At 53.6% G+C, this 26701-nt stretch overlaps 1 protein-coding gene across 1 annotated transcript; it reads right to left on the bottom strand.

Annotated features, from left to right (window-relative positions):
* Positions 1-15: 15 nt before the first annotated feature.
* Positions 16-24825, bottom strand: LOC141749491 (uncharacterized). The gene is made up of 6 exons (XM_074603058.1): positions 24613-24825; positions 19209-19314; positions 18717-19025; positions 15715-15790; positions 1528-1628; positions 16-58 (listed from the first exon to the last, which is right to left on the bottom strand). The coding sequence occupies exons 1-5, from the start codon at positions 24823-24825 to the stop codon at positions 1607-1609; spliced, it is 726 nt and encodes a 241-aa protein (XP_074459159.1). The 3' UTR covers positions 16-58; positions 1528-1606.
* Positions 24826-26701: the final 1876 nt, after the last annotated feature.

Here is a 26701-nt window from a genome sequence, read left to right as displayed (position 1 = left end):
CTCCTCCTCCTCGGTCGGCTCCGCTCCGCCCGCGCCCCGCCCGGCCGCGCCCGCCCGCCTGCGGGGAGGGAGCGCGGCGATCAACGGTGGCCCCGCTCCTGCGCCTGGTCCTGTCGCCTCCTCGTCGTCGTCCCGCCCGCTCCGCGCTGCTCCCCGGCTCTGCGCCGGCCCCGCGCCGCCGCCCGGCCTTTATCCGCCGGCAGCGGCACGCCCTCGGCTGCATCAGCCTCCCGCGCCCCGGCCCCGCGGGGGGGGGCTGCCGCGACGGCAGCGCCGCCGGCTTCCCCTCCCCCCGGCCGGGACGGGGGTCCCCGCTGGAGCGACCCCCAGCGGTGCCGGCGGGGCCCCCGCGGGGCTGCGGGACTCGCGGGAGCGGGACGCTTGGGGGCACGGCCCCGGGGGGCAGCGCCGTGGCAGCGGGGCACAAGCTGCATTGCACACCCGCCGTGGCATCGGTGCGCAGGCAGAGGGCGACTCACCTGGGCTAGGGCGTGGACGGGGCTGCTAGCCCCCTTGCCACCAGGGCACGAGCACAGCTGGCACCCGCAGCACGGCGCCCCTCGCACAGCAAAGGCGGCACCACCCGACATGGAGCAGCTCGGGGGGGACCGTGGGTGGGCGACCCACCCGCCATGGAGCGACTGAGGGTGACTATAGGTGGGCGACCCACCCACCGTGGAGCGGCTGGGGGGGACTATGGGTGGGCAACATACCCACCATGGAGCGACTGAGGGTGACTATGGGTGGGCGACCCACCCACCATGGAGCGACTGAGGGTGACTATAGGTGGGCGACCCACCCGCCATGGAGCGACTGAGGGTGACTATGGGTGGGCGACCCACCCGCCATGGAGCAGCTGGGGGGGACTATGGGTGGGCGACCCACCCGCCATGGAGCGGCTGGCGGGGACTATGGGTGGGCGACCCAGCACCAGGGCCTGCGGAGCGGGAAGCTGTGCGGGGGAGGCCGGCAGAGCCCAGTCCCTGCCGGCTGGGGTGGGATTCGCTTCTGGACATCTGTAAAACGCTGCAGCCGTCAGGAACGCTGCGCAAAGGACAGGCTGGGTCGGGAGGGGGTGATGGTGCTCGCCGAAGAGGCAGCAGGCTGCTAAGGGAGCACACCCCCTGCGCTGGTACACACTATTTTATCAACCAGTTAAAGAAAATAGAAACTTCAAAAAGCAATCCAGTGATTGACTTGAATTCTTGGGGGAGAGGGGGGGGTCTTTCCTTTTTCCCCCCACTTTTGTGCCTGATTTCTGCCGTGCCACTCCCTGCTGACATACAGACTGTGACTTGCCGCTGACTCATTTGATGACAGCAAAGAGTCAACAGAACTACCCCATCTGCAGTTGCTACATGCTGGCTCTGTACACGCTGGCTCTGTACAGGGTGCCGAGACGTCCCACGACACGTCCCGTGTCAGTGAAAGCTGCAGCGAGGTGTCCCTGCGTGTCCCTGCCCCGAGGGCAGCCTGTGCCCACCCGCTCGCCCTCCCCCGGGGGGCTGATCCCCCGCACACACTCACAGTCCTGGCTCGGCTGCCGGGGCTGCTCCACCGACGTCAAGCGAAGTTTTTGTGTGTGTATCTACTTACATCAAGGCCGTCACGCTGAAAGATGTGAGAGTCTGTCAGAGAAAAAAAAATCCATTGGAACACAATCAATAAAGTCTAATTCGGTTAAATGACCATAGCCACTCGCCACTAAAATTAGAATACAGATTTCCAATGATTTTCTTTCAAGGTTTTCTTTCTAAAGCCTTTACTAAACTATGGCACTGTGGTTTCTCTCCAGTGACCTAACTACTACGTAAGTTTTATTAGATAACTTTGCTCACAAGAAAATAAGAAAGAAGCAAAGCGGAAGATGAGGTAAAGTGGGAGTTACACCTAAACTTCCACTGCTCCCCAACCCGTAAGCAGCATCACCTCCTGTTTAAAAACTACTGAAGGAATCAGAAAGCAGATTGAATACACTGAAGTGATGAGGTGTATCTCATGGCACACCATCCGCTGCTCTTTCCTCAAATTATCGAGCCAAGCAGCAAGACAGATTCAAATAAAAACTGACTTTAACTGAGGGATTTTATTTACAGAGCAAAGCCGGCGACAGGCCGTAGAGGTGCCCCAGTCCCAGGAAAGCAGGCTGAAAATGGAGCTGAGCCTTTTTTCAAGGTCTTTTCACCCATCCACCCTATACTTCGTCTTTTAATGGATGCTAATTGCTTATCGACTTTGGCCTGGGTTGGGACTCCTTACCAACCATTCCACATCCGGATTATCTGATTGCTTATAACACTTTTATTTCCGTCCCTTTCCACTCCCACACCTAGCTATGCACACTCTCTTTAATAGCGTTTTGTGCCCGGGCCACAGTGAAAGTTGAAGCTTAGGCTAGTTTTTTCTGCAGCAAAAGAAGTGGATAAAAGTTAAATAGGGAAAAGGCGGGGGGAAAGGACCTTCATTTTTAACTTAAATATTTAGCTAAAATTTTCAATAGAGGCCATTTTTTCCATAGACCCAATTTTCATCCCAATGATGTATTGCGCAACGACATGTAAGGACAGAGGTTTCTTTGAGTGGTTTTGTACCACTCTGTCCGTCCATCCGTCCATCCATCCATCCACCCATCCACCCACCCACCGCACCAGCAGCACTCAGGCACCAAACCAGCTGTGAAGCGGTCGGCAAAGCGCCGGTGCGGAGCTGTGAGCCCAGCTCCCCCCGCCAGCCTCGGGAGAAGGGCAGCGGCGCAGCCGGGGCTGTTGCTGCTCGGGACCGCGCGGGGTGGGAGGGACGCCGGTGGTCTGGATGCAGCAGCCCGCGTCGCAGCCGCCCTTCCCTGCACATCACAGGGCTCTTGAGCGGAATTTGGCCTTTTGCGTCCTGGTTGCTTTCGGGATTATTGGGAAACAAAGGCTGGTTTATGGGAAGAGAATGAAAAAAAGCAAACTCATTTCTGCTCTGAGGAACAGATCTTGTTTCCATCCTTCCTTCCCAATCCCAGATGACCCTCCCAGCCGTGGTCTGAGCAGCAGAGGGGGCAGCCCCGGCGTGCCCCCCATCGCCTGCACAGGCGTTTGAGATCAGGAGAGGCACCGTGTCTGGGAGCCGCCTTGGCCACAAGTGTGGCAGCGGGATGTGGCAGTGACCGCTGTGACAGGCGGCTCCTCCGGCACCAACGCCTCGTCCTCCTCCCCCGGTGAGAGAGTCCCCCTGGGCTGCCCCGTGCTCGGGTCACGTTTGGCCTGAAAAACTGGATTTCCTTTGAAATGAAGTTGGGAGACACTTCAACACAAGTGAACACATGTTTCAAGTTTCATCAGGAGGCAGAGAAGTAAAAACAAGCTAACCCGTGAATTGGTACTTGCCGGAATACCGGCTTGGTGCTGTATATTATTACAAATGAACTAATGTATGCCTTGCAGAAATACCTCATGTGTATATTTGTACAGGCAGATGTTTGGGTGGATGTATGTGTATATGCAGAGAGGGAGAGAGATTTCAACACTGCGCTCTGGGGCAGACACTTTTCTCTTTTAATTCGTGCTGTATGACGAAGATCCTTCCATCCCGGCTCTTCCTTTGCTCACTAGATGCAGATATAAGGAAGGAAGAACGCTATCGTTGCGTTTTTGGTTCTCTTGAAGCAGTTGCAAAAGCACAGCATCGAATATTTTCCACTGTTTTAAAAATACTCTTCCTCCCTCTTCATGATAATTCACTGCAAGGCTGGACTTTAAAAAGACTGTGTTTAAAAGACCCTGTCTTCCGCTGCCACGTACCTAATGCTTTATCATAGAACCGCTCAGAATATTTTGCGTTTTTAAATGCATCCTTGACAAACGGAATGAATCGTAACGGCATTTGGTTTCTCTATTTTTAGCAAAAAGACACTGAAGAATGTCCCTCAAACCAGAGAGACCAGGCTCTGTGAATTTTCAGGGAGTGAATTCCTGCTTTGCAGGCAGGAATAAAAAAATTAGGAGCATAGTTTAAACTGCAAAGGTAAATAAAAGTTGGCTGGCCTTTACAGGTCTGCTGCTGCTCTCGCTGGAACCTGTGACGACCCTTAATGGAAATTTAATCTCAGCGCAGATTATTCCTCACATCTTTCAGGGCCCTGGAAGCGTACAGTGGGACTCCGCAGCGGACATTTTACCATTAGATTTTTGGAGCATCCTAAAAGCAGGGGGAAGTAGCGTCTCTGACCACTGGCTGCTTCGCTCGGGAAAGGCCCGTTTAAGCCCGGCTTGCAAAAGCAGAAGGGCGTGGGGAGCAGCGGCGCGGGGCCTGGCTGACATCAGTGGACAGGCAGCGCATGATGGGGTGACTAATGAAGTCTGATGTCTGCTTCGGGGTAATCGACTTTATCACGGTCCCACGTGATGATATGTTCTTGGATTCTTCCAAACCATGGGCTATTTATGAGGGATCCCAGCCATTTGGGACACGGTACGTGTTCTCTGCATTATTCAGCAACAGCTTGCTTTGATCGTAAGAGGGCAAGAGTCGGAATTAATATCAAATGTTAATCCAGCATTTGCCTAGAGCAGGGATCGGCCATGGCCGAGCACTCAGGGCTGAGCCTTTGCAGGTGGAAGGGCTTTTCTCCACCACTGGCAGACCACAGTTCAGTCATCGCCTCTCTGAGGTCTAAAAACATCACCTTTTAAAGATTTCAGCGGTGCTGCTAATACACACGAGCAGCGCTGATTCTTTTTCCCACGCTACAACTGACCCCACACAAATGTCTTTGAAGATGCATCAACATCTCAGCAGAAACGTGCGGTGAAAAGCCAGGAAGACGCGTCCATCCTTTCTGTCAAAGCTGCAGCACCCTGAGGGTTTGTACCCCGGGGCTGTCGAAGCTTGGGAGTTGTCAGGGCAATGGCTTGGAAAAAGAAGAAGTGGGCCACGGGCTACAGCACCCAGCTAGCTTTAGAAGTTTATCAGGAGATTTTAAATATTTATAAGTTTTTGGCACGTAATAGCCTTATCCAAACACAGGACAGCATTGTGCACTGCAACAAAAGCCATGTGCAACAAATGCCATAAAATAAATTATAGCACATTCATTCAAAACACTGTGCAGAAGCTAATCCTCGCAGCGCCACGGGGAGACTCGGCCGCTAATCCAGCACTCAGCCAGCACCGTTAGAGGCAGAGAAGCTGAGGCTCAACGTAGTTGAAGGTTTGGTTTTTCAGAAGCGGCAGACAGCGTAACTCGATGGGGTTTTGTGACTAAGTGACCATAAATGGCATTGCCGCGCAGCCGGCAGCACCGATCCTGGCTCCGCAATCACAGCCAGGTCCCCAGGAGCAGCTCCCGGTCTCCCACGTCAAAGGTTTCCAAACACACTGCACATTTTCTTCTCCTGGTACACTATTTACTGAGTTTTTAAAGACAATAGAAGTGTTTCTTCTCAACTGATAAAGTAGTCATTAAGCCTCTCCTTTTGTTACTGTGATCGCTACCAAGCGAAGCAAAACCGAGACAAGTCGTTCAAGTCAAAGCATGAATTCAATGGATTGCGTCATGGATTGCAGCTTATTCAGCAGCTCTATGGAAGGCGAAGGAGTTCTGCATTATACAAATATTGGCTAGGACATTTGATACAACTTGTTCTGAGTTTTTCCATCTTCTTTTTCCTCCTCCCTCTGTCACCCAGGGAAGACAGCAATACAAGAGCACGCAGCGGCAGTTCGGTCCAAATGGGACAGAGGGATGTCTTCAGGCAGAGAAACCTCGAGAAATACGCTGAAAGATATTAAGACTTTGTCTTGGAATTTATATTGAAATTTATCATTCAAAAGTCTATTTAGGCAACAGTTGCTTCTGGTAGCAGTCATGTCTGGGGCATTTTTTTCATCTCTCTGTGTCTGGAAGAATATGATTTTTCTTCTGTACATAGAGGTCTTGCTGCATTATATATGTGTGTGCGTGTATATATATATATATATATATGTATGTCTTGCTGCATTAAATATGTATCCAGAAGCTGAAACTGGTGCCAAAAGCAGCCATCCATCTGGCAAACACGGTGCTTTGCCAGAACTTACAGCGCTGCTGTTGTTTTGGATCCTGGAGAGGCTCGCAGCTGGAATTTAAAGCTCTGGTTTTGACACAGGCTGTAAACGGCCTGAGAGCAAGACTGCTCGTGCTTTTTGCTGCCCTGTGGCAGCTGAAATCGGGGGAGACAACCAAACTGGAATGCATTGAGCACGTACTGGAAGAGCAAGGACAGGGCATTCCTCGGGAATGTGTCTCATTCAGGAATTCACCTCGTTTCTTTGTCCAAAATACCCTCACTGCTTGTTCCTATGGAAATGCTGCAGAGTTCATCTATTTTCCTAGGTTCATCTATTTTTCTGATTGATAAACTGCTGCGGGGTGTTTAATTTTGGTGAAGAAAATGCATGCTCACGGCCATGGATAGTCACCTCCCTCTTTGCAAAAATCCAAATGACAGTTGTGTTGGTACCCGAGGACGATGCCTGCCGGTCGGTGCAAACCTCCCCAGGGCAGCTGCTCCCCGCCAGAACCCCCGCTCCGAGCACCAGGAATGCAGCGACAGCCGCGCCGCGGGTGTCCGAGCAAAATGTAGCTTACCCAAATAAATGTGACTTGGCATATCAAAACACCAAGTTGAAAAATAATTTGAAAGGGCAACTCGTTTTTAAAATAACTCAGGATCTGATTTCACGACCTGGGAAGCCAGATCCTGCACAAAGCCACACAATGCTCCAGTGTGCAGCTAATCGCGGCTTCCTGCCCCTATCAGATACCGCGGGCACCGTCCTCATTAGGCGTTTTCGGTGCTTGCTTCCAGCTTTACCTGCTGCTTGTGTTTGCATTCGGAGTAACCGGGGCTCTCTTCCTAAAACGGTACGCCCATTTTTTCTCAGGGGTTTCAGCTTCTTTTCTTGCGCTTTTGCTCCGCGAGTTGGAGTTCACAGGGGTGACGGTGTAAAGTCAGAATAAACCGTCTCACATCTGCCGGAGCGCGTGGAGCGCACAGAATCCCAGGTGTTCCCCGGTTACTCTCCGGGAGATGCCCTAACCTGGGGTGCAGATGAGGAGTTGTGTTTGGCTGCAGAGGAGCGGCCAAGCTCCTCCTTGGGACAGCTGGATGAAGCGGAGGAAGGAACGCTTTCCGGGGGAACAGCGTATATTTTTTTAAACAAACTAAAGCCCTTCTGTGTAACATAAACAAAACCGTTGACCTATGGGACAGCCAAAGGGGGAGGGAGGTCGTTGGGCTCTCCGGGCCCGCGCCCCGGGATGTGGCAGCCGCAGGGATGAGAATGCCCGGGCACGGAGTGAGTGAAAACACGCACGTCCCGGCTGTTTCAGAAGAAAGGCACGATGCTGCGCAGCGCGCATCTCCGCCGTCCCCATGGCGGTGTTCTCTCATGGTGGGGAATAATCAACCAAAAAGAAAAAAAAAACCAACCACGCTTTAAGTGGATTTGCTTTCTGCAAAAGGGCTGAAGTCACTCTCTTTTCTTTTTTTTTTTTTTTTAAGCATTTCTCACAAAAATGTTCCCAGACAGAAATCTTGCGTAAGAAGCCTTAAGTCTACTGACTCATTTGGAAAGCTACTTCATAAGCCCCTCCACGGGCTGGTAAAGCCTTGGCTGGCACATAAGGGCACGAGGGCCGTGCATTGCTCTGCTGCTCAGCCCGGTGCGGCGCTGGCAGCCTGGTCCTTACCCAGCCAAGCCATTGGGGTATTTAACTTCCTCCACAAACGGCTGTATGTGTGAGGCCATGTCTCTGGGGGCATTTCTCTGCCCGAAAGTGAGCTAACCTTTTAAACACGTTGCAGAACCGGGAGGAACGGCAGAGACCCCCGCGGGCAGCATCACTTTGATTTGGGTGAGAATTAGGAATGATAAAAGGTGGAAGAAAAACACTTGGACCTGGCCGGCCGTCACCAGCCTCAATCCACCGTTCCCCCCCGCAGCTGTTAGTCAGTCCTGCTGTTAATATATTGCAGCAGAGCAATGTCCCGCGCCTGAGCTCTGCCCAGCAACACCCTGCGAGGAGGAAAGGCGGAGGTGGGTGCGCGGGTGCAAGAAGCACCAGCCGGGGGAAAAGGGCAGGGTGTTGCCGCTGTCCCAGAAAATAATGGGAGACGCCAGGCCGGGGGTGGGCGGGAGGAAGGCGGCAGCTCAGGAAACCCTGGGCTGTGCGTCCCGGCACAGCCCCCAGCAGGAACTGGGGGGCTGGATGTGCAGGGGTGGCTCCGTGGGGTTCGTCTGGAGAAACTGGAGACCCCAGATGGGAGAAAATGGCAGGAAAGAAAGCTGAGCAGATCACCCATCCCCGCGGTGTGATCTGTACCTTACCTATTCTCAGGAGCTTTTCTGTGAATAAGCTTTTCCTAAAAACTCTGAGATTCCCCTGCGGGGACTCTTGCTCTGCTCTGGCTCTGCCCTTGTCTTCCAGGGCAAAACCTACAGTTCCCGTGCTGCATCTTGTCTTACTGCAAAATGGGGATAACAGCGATTCCGGCCTTTTGCAAAGGAGCTCCAAAATCACCAGTTAAAAACAAAAAAACGCAATAAAAGGTATGCTACTGGGAGAAGATGGCATCAGAAAGGTGTTACTGGTGGAGCTAGCTGGGCAGCTGGCACCGCTTGCTCCTTGTGTGTCTGACAGAGACCTGAAACAGGAGATAATATCAAGAACGAGCCGGGTCACGTGCTGTCTGATTGAAAAGGACCAAAAGTAAAAATAGATCTTTTTCAATCAAAGAACAGCGTATTTCAAAGGGCAATTCAGCCACCCTCAGTAGTTGGCACTGCACTTCACATCAGCCATCTGGTACCGTGCTCCCAGGAAGGAACCTTGCCTTTGTAATCCGTAGGCATTGTGGCTTCCCTACGGATTAAAACACCAGCAGAGAGGCTGGTGTGACACAGAGGGGAAATAAGGAGCCCCACCAAGCCCAGTCCTGCTAACCGGAGTGAGCAAGAGCGAAACAGAACAGGGGAACGGGGTTGGGGCATGGCTTGAGACCCTTTTTTGAGGGTGGTCACCATGCCTTAGTCCCAGCTGCCCCATTGCTGCAATGGTGGTGTTGGAGGCAGGAGAGGGAAGAGTGAGATATAGATACGGCAGCCTCAGGTAGGTGGTTTTATCTTTACAGCCGTGGTGATAACATGGATTGCAGCAGGATGGAGGCGATCCAGCTGGGGCCAGTCATGCTACGTGGGAGCCCCACGGCGGCCTGGAGCAGGGACCCCCCGGGGGCCCAGGCAGGACTTCAGGAGCCTGGCAAAGCCCTGGGTTATCACCGCTGCCCTCTCGGAGGCACTGGCTGCTTGCACAGGCACAGCACGGTGGACGCCCAGGCGCCTCCGATGGCCCTTGTTTGCTTTTGGCCTCTGTGAGGCTCGAGCCCGGGCAGGGAGGTGGCAGCAGCTCCTCTGGGGACCAGAAACCCCCCAGTTTGCAACACCAGCAGGGCCACGTGTACCCACAAGAAGCCCCCTTCTCCTGCTTTCCACTCAGCAATGGTCTTCCAGGTATATCTCCTTCTTGTTGGACTTTGTGTGTAAACTTTTCCTCTACTCTGCACAGACTTTGGTCCTTTGGCACCAGCTGTCGCTGGCTGGCAAGCTCCTGCTATGAGCTTGCCATACCAGGAATGGTCGGGCTGAGTGGGGCGAGCGCCAGCACACCTGCGTTACCTCCAGCTCTCCGGGAGCAGCAGCTGGAAAGACTCGGCAGCGAGAGCCTTCGCTCCTGTGAGAAAAGCACAAACCTGACCATTAACACACTGGTGCTGCCAGTGCCCGGCTGGCACGGGAACCGCGGTGCATCCGCAGCCTGGTGCCTGGGAGCTCTGCACGGCGGGACGAGCCATGCCCTGCCCTGTGACAGGCTGGTTCGGCCCCACAGGAGCCTTCCTCCTCCTGCCCCTTCACCAGCCTCGGCAGCGGTGTGCCCGGCCACATGCAAACCCAGGGAGGCACCAGCCCACTGTGTTTTCTGTAGCCCTCACAGTAGCAGCGATTTTTCCTTCTGCAAAGCAAAAAATCCTCTCCCTGGTTCCTTGAACAGCAGCAAGTTTCCAGTAGCAATGCTGGGGCGGGCGGGGAGGGGGAGTGCGTGATGAAGTGGTTGCAAACTGGCGAAGTGCAACTGGGAAAGAGCTTTGCCATTGGTACTCCGGGCTGGAAGGCCGAAGGCAGGAGAGCAGCCGCTGGAGCAGTTCGGTGTTTCCCATCCTGGCGGATGCCAACCCCTTTAACAGCTCTTAGAAACACTAATTAGCGCGAAAGTCCGTTTAGCTGCCGGCCTCGGGGGACGAAGGGATGCGGTGGAGACAACCGCTGCCCCAGAGGGCTCTGCGAAGGGCACCTCAACCCGGGGCCGGATAAAAGCCTGGGAGCGACCCGAGGGTTCGAAGCGAAGCCGCGCACGGACGGGCGGGACGCGGCGGGGCAGCGGCCGCCGCGGGTGGGTGCCCCACGCAGGACCGGGGCGGGACCCGGCGCTGGGAGCGGGGCGGGGGCGGGCAGGGGGTCCCGGTGTGCAGCCGCCTCCCACGCCGTCCCCCCCCGCAAACACTTCCCAATGCTGCCACCTACCGCCACCGGCCCGCCCGGCCCCGCCGCCCCCGCGGCCGTGCCCGGGGCTGCGGGACGCTCCCCGCGGGGACCCGCCAGGGCTGGCGCCCGGCCTGCCCCCACCGCCGCTCCTCGCCCCGCAGGGCACCGGCCGGCTCCCAGCACGGGGCGAAACCCCAGCGAAACCAGTGAATGGGTTGAATTTGATCCAAATCCCCCGCAAAGCCGCAGCGGGGAAAGCCGTCCCTGCGCCCGGCTGGGTGGGAGGCAGGGAAAGGGGATGTGCTGCCCCCGCCGCGGCCGGGGAATATCTCCTAATGCCGCAGGAATGCGGTTGTGTCATGGCGAGTCCCCCACACGCCCTGCCACTGCCTCCCAGCCGTCCGCCAGCGCCGGGGAGCACCGGTACCGCCGAAATGGAGGCGTAAATTTCTGCTGGAGGGGCTCCTGGCTGCGGAAACTTGTAAGCCGTAACAACCGCTCGCCGCGACAAAGTCGCTCCGACGTTTCCCAGGTACCTGTCCCATCCGTGAGAGATGAGGGCAGGAGGAGGGGGGGAAAAGGTTCTTAAAAAACTTTTCGTTTTCCTTAAGTAGTTGAGCGTTACCGGGGGCGATATTTCTGACCCTGCGTGAATCCTTCCGGCTGAACTCACTGGGCATGACGCACCCACGGGAGGGGAAAGCACGCCCGAGACAAGAGCAGCTAAAGTGCTCTCCTGCTGCGCTCTCTTTCTGAAGATCTGTATTTCTTTTTCCAGCCGAGGAGCTTTATTATTATGGAAAGAACACGAGATTTTTATGAGTGATTTAACAAATTAGTTTCTCAAATTGTTTGCAGCAGCACAAGAAATGTTGCAGTCATTAAAGTTCATAGAAAGTATTGAGTGCTCCAGCGCTGCAGAGCTTTTCTGTGCACAGCAGAAACAAAGCAAAGCCTCCTCTGGCATGTCTGAAGCCTGACCCTAAAACGCTGTTCCTCACCTCCCCACCGGAGCCATCCAGCCACTCATCCTGCCCTTGTGCACATCGGTGGAATGAGCCGGGAGCTAAACCAGCACAAACCCAGCTACAAACACGATTTTAAAAACAAATAACTAATTATTTCCATTCACTGTATTTAATTTGGGCTCATGCAGAAATGCTTTTCATCCAATAGTCCAAAATATGTCACGTATTAGGAGCTAAAGGGTCCAACCCAATGAATGAGTCATCACCCAGTGGATGAAATCCCATATCTTCATGGCTGCTCATAAATAAGACAAGCTCAACTTTATAGTAAGTCATAAGTAAACAATGAACTATATGAAAATCAGAATCAGCTGTGTTATAACTGCACGGGCACGGTGCCCAGGCAGAAATGAAAAGCGAATGTGATACCATCACCGCTTGGCTTCGGAGGCTGAATCTGGGGCTGAAACTCTTAACAGGGGTTTTGATGCGTGTAGCAGGGCGGTCGGACACCCAGACCTTCGAGGCCACTGCAGATGCCTGTTTGCAATAAACAACACATTATCCCGGCCATTACCACTTCTGAACGCAGCCTCACATCCCGACGGGCAGATTTTCTGAAACTATCGTCTGGTATCTTCTCACTACAGCCCAACATCTCCAGGCGGTGCTCCTGTGCTCTCGCAGTGTGCTCCTGCGTCAGCGCTCTCTCCGAGGTGGAAAAGAAGGGCAGCAAAAAGCTGCTCCTTCACCCTGCGGCAAGCATCAGTAAACGCCGTGCATCCCCCGTAACCGCTACCCTGAGGGTTGGGCTGGATTCACAGAGCTGGGGTTTTTTTTTTTGGAGGGGGGGGTTGGTTTGTTAATTACAATTTGAACCAGTGTTGTGGGAGATGGCAGGAAATAGCAGAAAGTATTGACCAACCTCTGCCTCCCTATAAAATTAACAGCAAGTAAAACTCAGCATTGAAATAACTGGAAGCCTGACCACAGTGCAGACAGCACAGCGAAGGGCCGGGCAAGAGAAGACACATTCTCAGCATGGGAAAGCCTCCGGTGAAGGGACCATGAGCAGTGGGGGCAGCTGAAGCCACCTCCAAGTTCCAGCTCCATCACCCCCACAGGCGGGGTCTCCCTGGCCACAAACATCTCCCGAGGCTGTGAGCTGGCTTGGCAGGGACATTTACTCCAAAAGAAGCTATCTTGTCAAAGACTTCAGGAAATTAATGGTTTTTCTCTTCTCATACCCTATTCATGTCCAGGTTCATGGTGCAGGTGGGATACTCATCCTCAGAGCACCAGAGGAAGCAAATCCTTGGATCTGGGGGAAAACCAGGATGTGCTTGGGCGGTGCTGGAGGGGAAGCGGCAGGTGGACAAGGTTGACCACCTCAGAGGATTTTGAGTTTTCATTAGTGTGACACCGCACAGGAAACCATTAATGGCAGAGGCACCCAGAGCTGCTATTGCCTGAAGCGAGTGCTCCGGAGATAGGTACCAGACAGAGGAGCAGCCTTTGAAGACTTCCAGGTCCACGTGGTCTCGGTGGTGCAGGCTGAGGCGGAGGTGTCGTGCTGCGCCCTCACCCCAACCTTCTCCTCTTCAGTGCAACGGAGCAGCTCGGCCTGCCATTAGAATAGTTATAGGGCCAAGACAGTAGCTATAGGAAGGGGGGAGACCAAAGTAGCTTTTTCCTGAGAGAGCAAAGCTCCAGCGTCTGCCAAAATACACAAGGACACAGACTGCCTTGCGACTGTCCCTGCAGAGCAGGGGCCGGGGCAGGTCAGGATATCCTTTCCACAGCGCTGTGTCTAGACACGGGGGACAGGACCTTTAAGATGCGTCAGAAGAATGAAAGACCAGAAGAGGCACAAGCCTGGTCGCCCTCGCTCGGTCCATGCCAGGGCATGCAGCATCTCACACTGGGGGACGGGGACTGGTTCCCTCCCCCGCTGTGGCATTCCCACGTTCCCATCACCTTGGAACACATTGCTCTAAAATGCTGGGAACGGCAGGGCCCTCTCAGGACTCCACCGATGATTCCCAAGTCCTCTCAGGAGACTTCCAAAGAGGTCCTCTGGCTCCCTGGGTTCCTGATGGTCCTCAGCCCAAGCAGCTCCAGCTGTCGGAGCGGGATGGGCAGCACCACGACCCCAGCGCAGGCTCTACCCCACCCGGGGTGCCCTAACTGGGGAAGGCGGTTTATTTTCTCAACCCCATTATAGTTGTGATAGAGCAAAACACAAACAAAATCCAACCAAAGATGCGACTGCACAAGCCCAAGTCTCTGCTTTCTGTGCAAGCGGACGTCCTCCATATACGTTCTCTCAACATCGGAACATTATTGTACCTTGTTAATAAGGTTCTGCAAATGGATGAATAATTTCCAGAAAGGAAAGAATGTAAAACTTGCATCGACGCAACATTACTCCCGATCAAGTGATCTTCATAATTCTCCAGAACAAACGGAACTTCATATTTTCCATACGTAACCATCTTTGTCACCCAAAGCACTTTGCATTCAATAAAAACACCAGCTTCCATTAGAAAAAAAAAAAAAAAACAAAAAAAAAAACAAAAACCCTTCTGGTGCAGAGTTTTCCTGGCATCGCACATCTCTGGTTCCCTCACTCAACATGTTTAGAATTAAAACACAAAACCTTAACTCACCCTCTAATGATCTGTTTGTTTCCAGATTCATATTCCCACAATATGTTTGCTGACAGCCCTTGGGCTCTTTGACAAGAGACAAGTATTTTTTTTCCCCCCGCGATGTACATGTGCTTCCTTCTGGTGCGTTACAGGGGCAGGGCGCGGGCTGTACGAGCTGTCACCAGCACTGTGACTGTAAGACCAAGGGTAATTTATTCACTACAAACCAAGTGGTTGTACTACGTGCTCGTTGTTCCGAACACTATCGCTTCAACGTTCAGCTTTTGATGAAGAGAGCTGTGCGAAAGGTTGAGCCCTGTTTTGAAACGGTTTTTAAATTTAGCACGGCTACGAGCCGCAGCCAGAATCCCGATGCGTCGGGTTCTCGGGAAGAGGATGCTTAAAAGCTGCTCCCTTCGGTTTCAGGCACTTCAAAACCGTTCTTTTCATCTTGGTATTACATGTTGGGACAGAATGAAAGCAAACCAATTCTTGAAAGGATACGTTGTTTCAAAATAAAGCCAAAATGTTACACCCCAAATAATGTTGGATGCAGTATTTTGACATTATTGCAGCTTATTTCTTTTCTTCCGCCCTTAAACTAATCTCTTGAAATTCATATCAGTTTCCCAAAGCACTTTGATCTCAACAGAAAAGGGGACACACTGGGATAAAACCGAAGCACACTCGAGGCAGCATGAAATCCCAGAATCCCAGACTGGCAGGGGTTGGAAGGGGCCTCTGGAGATCACGCAGTCCCACCCCCGGCCAGAGCAGGGTCACCCAGAGCAGGTGGCACAGGAACGCGTCCAGGCGGGGTTGGAATGTCTCCAGAGACGGAGACTCCCCCACCTCTCTGGGCAGCCTGTGCCAGGGCTCTGCCACCCTCAGGGTAAAGAAGTTCCTCCTCATGTTTAGGTGGAACTTCCGATGCTCAAGTTTGTGCCCGTTACCCCTTGTCCTGTCCCCGGGCACCACTGAGAAGAGCCTGGCCCCATCCTCCTGGCACCCACCCTTTAAGTACTTACAAGCGTTGATAAGATCCCCCCTCAGTCATCTTTTTTCTAAACTGAAGAGACCCAAATCCCTCAGCCTTTCCTCATCAGAGAGGTGTTCCAGTCCCCTCAGCATCTCGGTAGCCCTTTGCTGTCCCCTCTCCAGCAGCTCCCTGTCCTTCGTGAAGCGCGGAGCCCAGAACTGGGCACAGAAACGGGGTGCTCGAGGCAGCAGCGACAACAGGGCATTATTTAATGCACCGGCGACACACACACACAAGGCAAACCTAGGTCTCTAACATCCGGAGAGCCCTGGATGCGGTCCCTTCTAAAAGCAACTTTTATCTCGTATTTTTCTGGGTCTAATGCAACTTCCTCTATCAGCAGAATATTGGAGTTTGTTAGTGGCACGAATGGCCTGACCCCACCCAAACGTGCTGGAAAACTGCACCCAGGTGTAGCAGCCACCGCTCGGGAAAGACGGTGCGAAAAGGGAGAGCGGCGATGGGGATGGCTGTAGCACGGGAAACCCACCTCGTAGCCGAGGGCTTCGGGAGCCCGATCTGCTGCTGAGAAGGTCGAGGCCAGACGTGGTCGGGGTCTGCAGCACCTGCACGGGAAGAGCAGTGTCAGGGGCGAGGGGTCCTCCCTCGCGGGGGGAAAAGTCCTCACTGGCAGAAAACCGCAGCTAAACGACACCCCGGGGAAATGTATTTCCAACCAGGAGCAGCTTCAGCTTGTGAACCACTCATATGTGTACCCTCTTCCACCTATTACGATAGATCCTCCGCCACTGCATGTGGAAAAATGTTTCTCTAAAATACACATAATTTAAATAGGAACTACTGAAAGTGGTTGTCCCACCTGTTACACCTCACCACTGAGTTCACAGCCCCCGTTTCCTTGAGGGCAATTTGTCCTATGAAGAATGGCTCCGAGCTTTACTCCCAGAAAGAATTAATACCTCACTACCACCTCCATTTTCCACAGCGACTAGAATCACTCTTATTTGCTTACTGCAAAAATATTTTAGACGCAACAAATGAAAAACCTCCAGGTTCATCCGAAGAAAGGAAATCCTTGCTGCGGACTCCCCTGGGCTCCCCGCGGAGGTGATGACTCAGAGACTGCAGGGTCCGGCGTGCCGTGCCGGGGTGTTCCTCTGGGCGTGAGGCTGGCCCTCCGTGTGTACAGATAACAGCTTTATGGCACCGGCATTGTTCTGCTTCCCCAGTGCCCTGTTTTCACAAGGCATTTGATGAATAGGCTCTCAACAGCAAAAATACAGGCTGAGATTCAGGAAGGCAAACGACCTTTGCGCTTGTGATTGCGTGTTCACATAGTTACACTTATTTTCCTCATTAACATAAAGGTATCCCTTCTTCTTTAACACGATACATTTAATTTTAATAGGCTTTTTTATTGTATTTAAAAATGTGGAGGAAAACAGAAAAAAAAATATCCCATTGTTCTCCCACATGTTTGTTTTCACTACAACTACTAAGAGGAAAAGCCCTTTACAAAAACAGGATACAGCAGACTCCGCTGCGCTGCCGCACCGCGCGTCCCCGCGCGCTCGCACACCCCGGGCACGGCTGTCGCACACCCCGGGCACGGCTGCAGTGGCAATCGAGAGGCCACAGAAGGTCATCAATACATGAAAAACACCAATGGGAATTTTACTGTCCGCTCGAATGGGAGTAGCATCAAGTCCCTAGTGAATAAACCCCACCAGCCGGGGCAGGTTGGCCTTGGACGCGTCACGCTCTGCCTACAGGCGTTTTTCCCCGCGACTTTGGATACAGACAACAAGGGGCAGATGGGGATGTCCCCACGGCAAACCCCACCACCGCGGGAAGGCGTCGAGCCAACGAGCTGCGTGGTGAAAGCCGAGGCACCCAGCATCCCTTCCCGGCTCTCCTAAGAGACGAAACCCCAGGGACCCATCCCATGTCACCTACATCAGACGCTGCCTGGCCCCAGGAGATGCCCCCAGATCCCCCGTTGGCCTCACCGGGCAGCCACAGCCTGTCTCTGGGGTGCGCTCAGAGTGGGGCTCCCCCCTGCATTGCCACTAATGACTTTTCAGTGCTCCTCTCTCAACGCATCCCGCAGCCTCCTCCTTTCCCCCCACTTGGATTATTGCTTCCCCTGCTTGTTTCCCAGCCGGCCGGCGGAGGGTCCCCGGCCGTGCCAGCCCCCGGGGAAGGCGCCGGGGCCAGGGCAGGAGGACTCACTGCAAAGCACATTTCTGAGGGCTGTTGTTAAGAAGATAATAAAAATTGCTGTTTTCATCCTCCCCACACATTAGCATTTGGAGGAGCTCATGCTTCCAAAGAATGACACTGACTGGTTCTCCGTGATACGGAGGAATAACTCAAGTGCAGTTACCAGGAGATCCGCATTTCTGTAATCAAGAGCCTCATCTCTGGCCAGAAAGCACCTTGTGGGAATTGGGTTGCAGCAACCAGGAAGCCAGGAAAGGGAATTTGAGCTTTTCCAACTCTGAAATACGGTGATTGCAATTCCATTTGCCTGGCCAGAAACTACCGCTTAGCAGCCACCCGCCCGGCAACCTCCGTCAGACGCCATCCCAAGATCAGTTTAATAATAATTAAAAAAGAAGAGTCTCAGATTTTAGGAAAAAGATGTAATGCTGTAAGGGTTGAGGGTATTCTTTGGGGAGAGGGGAACAATACGCTATTTCAGTTTTAGGGTTTTTGGGTTGTGGCTGTACTTGTTTTCCTTTAAACTAAGTGTTTCTTCAACAGAAACGATTGCGACTTTCTATTCAGCCTTGATTTCTGAACAAGGGGAATTGTTACTGCAATGCAAAATTGCTACGTTTTACAATGTAAATGATATGATAAACGTTTATGCAAATCCTTAGGTAAGACTACACCGCTTTATTACTGCAAAACAAACATCCGAATTACTGACATGGTGCCTTTGAACCTGTGAGTGTTTCCTTTCATTCAATAAACTGAAGAGCCAGGGAGGCAGCGCAGACTTAGCACAACAGACTACGCCTGATACTACTTAGAATCAGATCACCAAGTTTTCAGCTCAAGGAGAGAAAAGCCAATTCCCGCCTGTACCGAGAAGACCTTTCATTGTTTAGAAACCGTAAACTGGCATCCCACGCTTTTTGCATTTATTGGCGAATAGCTGCCTATCATCGGAGGACGGGATTATATACACCCATCAGAAATAGACCCAGGTAAACCCACAACATCCTCCCTTGCTGCACGCAAGGAGCTCAGCTACAAAGCCATGTTGTTCCAGGAGCCCCAGGATCCGCCAGCCGTGCGTCCCAAAAGGCAAGAAATCGCATGGCTTCGGTCTCTCGGCCATTCCCCGGGACAAGCTCACTTTGAGCAACCCCTTTTCCGAAAGCGGCTGAGGGACAGCCCTGCCGGCGCTCCCTCCATCCCAGGGACAATCACACCCCGCCGTCGCCCTCCCGCCCCAGCCCCGGGGTCCCGCCGGAGCCGAGGACAGGTCCCGCTCCATGCCCCGACACCCCTCGCACCTACCGGCCACGGCCCCGCCGAGCGATGGATGGAGCTGCCGGGCTCGGGCTGGGGAGCTGCTGCTGGCCCGGCAGCGGGAGGTCACCAGGCTGCTGGTTTGATCTTCAGTTCGTTTTCCATCCGAAAAGTTTAACTCCTTCATGCCCTGGGAGGCGAAATACCACCAGGGCCGGCTGCGCTGTCGCACTCGTCCCTCGCCGGGGACGCTGAGCACACCCCTGTGCCAGGCTGCCGAAGACGCGGACACGCACCTGAGCGACACTAGGACGCGGGGGGAGCCGGCGTGGGCTCTGAGACTTGGGGGTGAGTTTGCTGCGGAGAAGCCCACGGTGAGACGTTCCTCTTAACAACTTACACCGCCCCACACCCATTCCCGAAACCTCCCGTATTCCCACGCATTCCTGTGGCTGCCAAATCCCCTCCAGAGACCCCAGGGGCTTGTACTTGGGAAGGGAAGGGGAAAACCTTTGACAGCACTTTTTTTCCCTTTCTCACCAAGCCCTTGGGAATTTGCAGGGGGTGGAAATTGCTTCTGGCAGAGAGGAGAAACCCAGATCTGCAAGGGCAAGCTGGGAGGTGGCCCAAAAGCATCCCGGTCCCGCTGCCGGGAGCACCCAGCTGGACCCAGCCTGGCCGTGCTCGGCCCTGGCACCCACCTCCCTCCTTGCTTTGATCAGAGAGGGGATCCTGGGGACAGGGACGGGGTTTGGCGGGCCATATCAAGATGAAAGGGCGTTCGCTCGTGTGAAAGCAGAGGGAAGAAGATGCCTCTGCTTGGCCCTCGCAGCCCACTGGGTTTCCCACTCCCTGTGCGCTGGCACCAGCACATGGTACAGCCATAATGCACAGGACGGGGTAGGAGCGGCCACCGGGAACTCAAAATACTGCTACTTCCAGCAAGATGCACAAAATGGTTGTGTGATGATGTCAGCCCTGACCTCCGTGTTCCTCTTGCACTCCTCTGCTGTACGACTGTAGAGCGATGGAAACGCTTTTCTGCATTTTGGGGCGCTGCTTCTGCCCGGACGCCCCGCACCGTGGGCTCGCCCTCACCTTTGGCCACCACCCGTGCCCCGTGCAGGCTGGTCACAGCTGGCAGATGGGAATTTTTAGGCTCCTGCCCACCAGGAAACGAAGCCTGTCCCTGGTGAAGGCTTCTTCAAACACAACGTGTTAGGCATGGAATCATGACCCGGTACAAACCCTGCTCTGGGAGTCGCTGCCCCTCGCAGCTGCCCCTCGCTCCGGCGGTGCGGGGAAAGGGACAGGCGTGAACACTTGCCAGCCTCCCGGGCGGGAGGACCCGCAGGGTGGGCAGGCTGCAGGTCGTCACAGGGAAGGCCATGCGCAGCGGGGACAGGAACGTTTCACGGGGCCGGTGGAAGGGCCAAGCTGGGGTGGAGGTTTGCTCATGGGCACGATGCGCCCCGGGGTGTTGCAGCGTCCCAGGGATGGCGCACGCTGGCATGGGCACACCGGCACGCACTGCGATGAACCTCCGCATCCTTCCCAGGGCACCAGCCCCGGCACCCACAGGAGCCCAACGCTGGCAGCAAAGTGCTCAGAGCAAACAACAAACACGAGGGTCCTGCAGCTCCCGGCTCAGACACCGCCGCCTCCCACCCCTCACCCTGCATCCGGGCTTCGCATCCGAGCTCCCCGCGACAAGGGCTTTCCCCAGACCCTTGGATGAATTCAGTGCATTTTGTCCCCATATAAATAACGCGAACCCCAGCCAGCCCCTCCGGGGTGGATGCACCCATCGGCACCTCTTCCTGCCCAGGTGGCTACCAAAGGACTAACAGTGGCCACAGCCAGGCCCCTCGCGCACCCAGGCACAACAAGTTACGTGAACTGTGACTTTTATCCCCAACAACAGGAGCCTCGATGAAAGAGGAGCCCGAGCGAGGCAGGGGAGAGGCGCCCTCCTGCCCTTTTTCCCCGGAGCAGGAGGCTCCATCTGCAGCGCTGTAATTCCGGGCGACGCACGGCGTCCCCGGGGCTTCACCCTCGACGGAGCACGAGACGGCGGCCACACGTAGTCCCTGCGCAGACACCCTCACCAAAGGGCTGCAGCGGCTTCTCATCTCATCCCCGAGATCAGCCCCACGATTTGACTCGACTCAAAGGCCAACATTTAAGATAATTTTTCAAGCCTTGCCCTGGAGGGAGGGCAGCTCTGGGGCTTTTGCTTTCAAGTATGAAAAATGTAATTATGGATAACGATGCCTCTTGCTGCAGCGCCAGCAAGAAACCTTTCTGTGTTTCACGTCTGGTCCCTGTGTCCTGAAGTAAAAGAGGGTTTCTGCTTTCATTACAAAACATATTTATATTTCAGCCCGAAAGGGCTTCTCATCTGGGAGCTCTCTAGCGGCCGGCAGTCTCTCCTGCATCTGGTGTTACTTAGCCAGCAATTTTTCTTCTGCGTTGCCTGGGGGCCAAAAGTACTCCCCAAAACGCGAAACGGGTTAAAATTGTTTAGGGAACAAAACTCTGTTAGAACGTTTTATTGGAGTCCAGGGAAATTACTTTTAAAATACATACATATAATATTAGCAGCAACAACATACTTTTTTTTTTAAAAGTCCCCTGTAAAAGTAATGATGTTTCAGAAGGGAGCCGGCGTTTCAAACCCGTCTGTATGGAGATCGCATCAGACGCACGGATGAGGTTTCCCCTCTCCGCGGCGTGAGAGGAAACACGTTGCTAAACGTACGTACCTTTAGCTGACGTTTGCCCAACTCGGGCAGTTTGGTTGTGTACTTGCTGGAGCGCAGAAAGCTGAAATCGCGGGGGTTTTATTACCAAATACAGTCTTCCCAGCTTGCATCAAACCCACCCTCCTCAGCCCTCACTGGGTTCTGTTGCTACGAGGCTTAAATCCACTGTTGTATTTAAATTACTACAAGGTGACTAATTAATCCAGGAAAGGAACAGTGAACGCAGGACCTGTCCCAGCAGCTGCCTCACAGCGTTACATCGCCAACCTTTAGGCTCACCTGGTTGACTTCAACCTTCCACCTTCCCCTACCATTAGGCGAGGGACGGAGGGGCTGGTGGCCAGGGAGGAGCCGCGCTGGCCACCCCGCGGGACCCTGCCCTCCCCCCGCGCAAGGCAGCTCCAGCCCCGGCCACCCCTTAGACCTTGCTGATGTTAATTAAGCAATTCTATAAATATAATTATAGGAATAAAAAAACCAAAATCCAACCAAACTAAACTAATGAGGTTTTTTTCCTTATTTCTTAATTCATCTGCTATGTTTATAAATCAAAAAGAAACATCCAGAGGTTCCTAGTTTGAGATCTCGTTTCCTTGTTACTCAGAGATACACTGAATGCTTCTCACTCTCCGTATTCAGATGTTGCCTTCTCACAGAAATTACCATCTAAAGCATCATCTTTTTGTTAAAAATACACCTTTTCATTAAAAAAAAAAAAAATGTTGCTTTTTCTTTCTTATTACAGCCCCATGTTCCTTTTTTTTTTTTTTTTTTTTTTTTTGATGTGGGAACAAGCATTTTTCTAAACCTAAAGAAGCCCTTCTCAGAAGGGGTGGAGGTGTGAAATATTTCTAAGATGCGGTTTTCTTTGATTTCCAAATAATTTGATTCAAGTGCTAGAAAACCGTGGAAAATAATCCCAGTGAGAGAGGAGTAACGGAGAGCCAGGTTCTTCCTAAGCCTCTGAGACCCTTTCAAGTTGGTCTGAAAACCCCACTGTTAATCAAGATAATTGCATGAGAACCAATCAGGAAACCCGGAAACATTCAAAATGAACACTTGTCATTACAAATTCACCATCGTGGCTAAAAAAACCCAGATTATCTCTCTCAAAAGCTGTGGGAAAGTTTGCTTTGTAGCAGGAGGGGCAGAAATAAATATTTGCCCAGTCTGTTTTGTTTACCCTAAAAATGTATATACACGTGCAGCGCTTCAATTAAACACTATTTTCTTTTCCCCAACGCGCACATCGTTCGAACTGCCCTCGTGAGGAGTTTTTAGAGCATCTCTCCCAGGAGCCCGGGCGACGGCTGGACACCAGCGAGTTGCCCGGAGAGTTACGGCACGGCGGGGCAGGCTGGGCTGCTTCAAATTTTAAGCCTCATTTCTTCAGTCTCACCTCTGAGCCCATTTAAACGCAGCTGACCCCGTGCTATAATTTAAAGCAGAGGTGCCAAGTGCCACTGAAATCGTACCTGCGCGCGTGGTGTTATTTTTGCCGGCAGACGCCGGGCGCGTCCGCGTGGCCGAGGCTGGCGCTTGCCAGGGAGCAGGCGCAGGGTGGAGGGGTTCAGGTGCTGGCAGGGTCTGTTTTGCCAAGAGAATGTGCAGATTCCCCCAATTACAGTATTTAAACCATTTCAGAAATTGTGTATTTTCTCGAGGAAGAGTGGTGCTGGGGATGACCGAGGCGGTGGAAGAGCTTGACCCCGTGCGGGGACCAGCAGTGGAGACCTCTCTGCAGCTGGTCCAGGGAGTATCCCCGGCACCCGCTTACGCCACGACACCCAGCACCACGTGGCCTCCCCGTGTTGGCCCTCACCACCCCGACCGCCCCTAGCTCTTCTCCCGTGGATCCCCCTCCCTGCTGACGGGGTCCCTGGGGGCTTCTCCCAAGCGGGTCCTTCCCTCCCCAGTTGTTCAACACTTTCAACCAATTTCAAGTCAAGTGACTCCTCGAGCAAGGGCTCAGCTTGCCTGGGGACACCAGGCTGAAACAAGCAGTTTGAAGCACAGCCGTTTATAGTCCTGCGGTGGTCACAAGCCTCTCCTGGACATACCCTGAGAATAAAGTCTTCTGTGCCGACCGCTGCTTTTGCAGGGACACATTCAGTTATGGATGCGAAAGGTCTCCAGTCTGGGTTCTCTTGTAACAGCTGTCCGCAAAGTTAATGGTGCGCCTTGTTTTGAAAATAAGGTCCAAACTTATAAACATGTCATTTTAAAATGCAGTTGTTTAAAAAACAATCAGAAAAACAAAAGGAAAAAAATTCCAGCCCAGTGCTCCAACCCTCCTGGTCCACTCCCCTGCGGCAGCAAGGTTCAAACAGGTGAAGAGGAGAGGAAAACAAGGGCTGGAAAAAGAACGAATGGCCACCACGTTTAAAAACACCTGCTGGAAGTGACCGCAGCAGAAAATAGTTCAGAACATTTTGGGAAATACACAGATGATGCCCATAACCCACCACTGCTCCTAAGGGAGCCGGGGGCCTCTGGGAGCTTCACCCCAGGACCCCACCGGAGCATCCGCTGATCCCGCTGGCATCGCATGAAAGTGCAACAATCCTCTGTGAGGTACAAAGACCCTTTCAAAAATCTCCTCTTGCCTGAAACAACTTATGGCTAAACAAAAATACGGCTTATTTCATCCAGATTTAGCAAGTCTTGGCTCTTCGTCGTCTCAGGAGAGCAGGGTCTTGGTGCTTCTCCCACTTGAGTCACCAGGAACGCTGCCACAGGCTCCAGACGGCAACCAGACCGTATCCTATGGGCTTATCAGCCGAGCTGACACCTTTTAATTTCCTAGTGCCTCTCACAACGATAAATTTGCCAGAGCTGAGCATTGCCACAAGTGGAGAGGGACAGAGGGCAGCTCTCTGCTGCTGCGCGGGCAGGTTGGCGATGCTCCGTCGTGTCTGATGTGGGTCCCTCCCAGCTCAAACCCTGCACCCACCGCTGGCACCCCCTGCAGTGGGGGCTGAGCTGGGGGGAGCACCCGGGATACCCCCAGCCCTCGACCCGTGGTTGAGGTTTCTCTTCCCTGGCCACGGGGCAGCACCGCGGGTGTGATACGCGTTTTAGGAATGAGAAATTCTGGCACTTTGCTCCCGCTCTCCCTCCTGGCCCTCGCAGCGCAGGTAAGGGCTGGCTCACCCCAAAGTGCTGCAGCCGGGACCAACCAGTTCCGTGACAGTGCACCGGTTTGCACGCGAGCACCGCCAGTGCTGTGCGAGGAAGACAACCGGGTTGACACGACGCTCTGTTTCCGAGGAAGAGGCGGTGGCAGCTCCAGGGTGGTTCCCTGCACGGTTGAATTTAATTTTCAACCCATTTCTGTAGGATGCAGCCGTGAATTTCTGGAAAACTGTGGAAGCATCCCCTCGCAGGAGCATCGCTTCTGGTGTCCGACAGCAGGAGCACGCGCAGCCCCCTGCCCTGCTGTGCTGTGGCACCGCGATGCGACCCGTCGAAGCCAAGGGGCAGCTCTGACCAGCTATTTCTGCCCCCAGGTACACACGGACGGGTCTGCCCCAGCAGCACGGGCAGAGGAGGCACACCGCGACCAGCGGCAGGCACCTTCTTCCCACCCTTTGGAAGAAATGGAGAAACCAAAAGGGAGTGGAGGACACCTTGAGAGAGGAACAGAAACCAACGGGGAGCTGTGCTGGGAGGGAAAGCGCAGGATTACAGATGAATAACATGTGGAGTGTAATTAATCTAGATTAGTTTTTCATTTTATGGCATTAACAGCCCGCGGTCCCAGCGTGCGGAGATGGGGTCCCGCGAGTTCCCAGCCTGCGTGGGGCTGGGAGAGCTCCAAGCACGGCCCCATGGCGCAGGGAGCCGAGCTGGTGACTCACCGCCTGCCTGCTCGCCTGGAGACCGATGAACTCATACCCGGCGCTCCGGCCCTTTCCACGGCCCCCCTTCCATTAATCTTCTGGTTAAAAAGCGCAGCGGTTGCTCAAGGGGGGAAATTCCCACAGAGCAGAAGGATTTGTGCCGGCAGCCCCCCGCTCCCCGCGCTGACCTCCTTGGCGGAGCCAAACATCCGACTCCTCCGACCCCGCAGCCGTGCTGGGGAGCCGCTGGGATTTACGGCTCTGCCTCCCCACTGCCCTCGGAGGCTGGGTCTCCTGCAACGCATGCCGGGTGATGGGGGTTCGGGCTCCAATTCCTCTCTCGGGGATGAAATGCAGACGCAGGGTCTCGCCCTGGTGTCCGGCAGCTCACAATGACATCTTTGCTCCCATAAAAGATTCATCTTGGCACTTTCAGGCAGACTCCATGTTTTGCAATAGCAATTTGCCTATCTGAAGTGCTCGTAGCCACCCTCACCGCCCTCCCGGCCTCCCCCCATACACACCCTGGAGATTTGGGGTTTCGCTTTCCCTAGATTAGAAGTTGCTGCATGCTGTCCCATCACCAACGTGCACTGCCCCTAAGGGGCCCACAAAACTGCTGCGCCTGGAGCACTAACAGCTTTTCCAGCCTCAAAAGAAAAATGGAAGCATAGTTAAAAGTTGTTTCTTAAAACTTCCAAGATACAAGAGCCTGAATAGCAGGAAAACCTGAGCTCTTGGAGACAGGCTCCACGGGTGAACACCGTGCGACAGAATTCGATCTGTGCTTCCCTCTTCATCCAGGAGTGACTGTATTTAACGTCACGTCACCACGCGGAAAACGCCGAAATCATTCTAGGGATGGCAGAGACCTGCAACCGCAGACTTTGTCCCAGAGGCTTTGCAGCCTTGGGGAAGGGGACAACCAGTGCAACCGGGGACCAGGGGTCCAGTTACCACACAGCTACTTTACTCCATCCTTTGACTTTATTTTATATTCGTATTTCTTCAATATAATAGAATACAACTTATTTTACATAATGTATACAAACTATATCACAATGCTTTACAGAGCAAAGCATGAATTACGTGGTAAAAACTGGGAGAACAAGGATGAGGTCCTCTGTACTGCCAAGCCCCCTGTTTTCTCCCCGTTCGCTGACCTCCCAGGACACCCTCAATCTTCTGGAAAACTCCCCCCTGATTAATTACTGTCCCTAAGGTGAACTTGTCCTGTCACCAACGCGCTCCCCCCTCTCCAGGGCACGGGCAGGGCTGGAGCCCCATCACCACCGCTGCCCGAGGGCTTGTAACCTCCCCTTCTTCTTATCTCCATTTTTCCACAAACCATAAAAAGCAGCTCTCTTTCTTTTAAGCAACATAATTAGTCCCAAAATAATTACTGCAAACTCAAGGGGAAAAAAAA

The sequence above is a fragment of the Larus michahellis genome, chromosome 10 (assembly GCF_964199755.1).
Source record: "Larus michahellis chromosome 10, bLarMic1.1, whole genome shotgun sequence".
NCBI classification, from domain to species: Eukaryota; Metazoa; Chordata; class Aves; order Charadriiformes; family Laridae; genus Larus; species Larus michahellis.
Note: the sequence above shows the minus strand (reverse complement) of the source record. Positions and strands in the feature narration are given on the sequence as shown.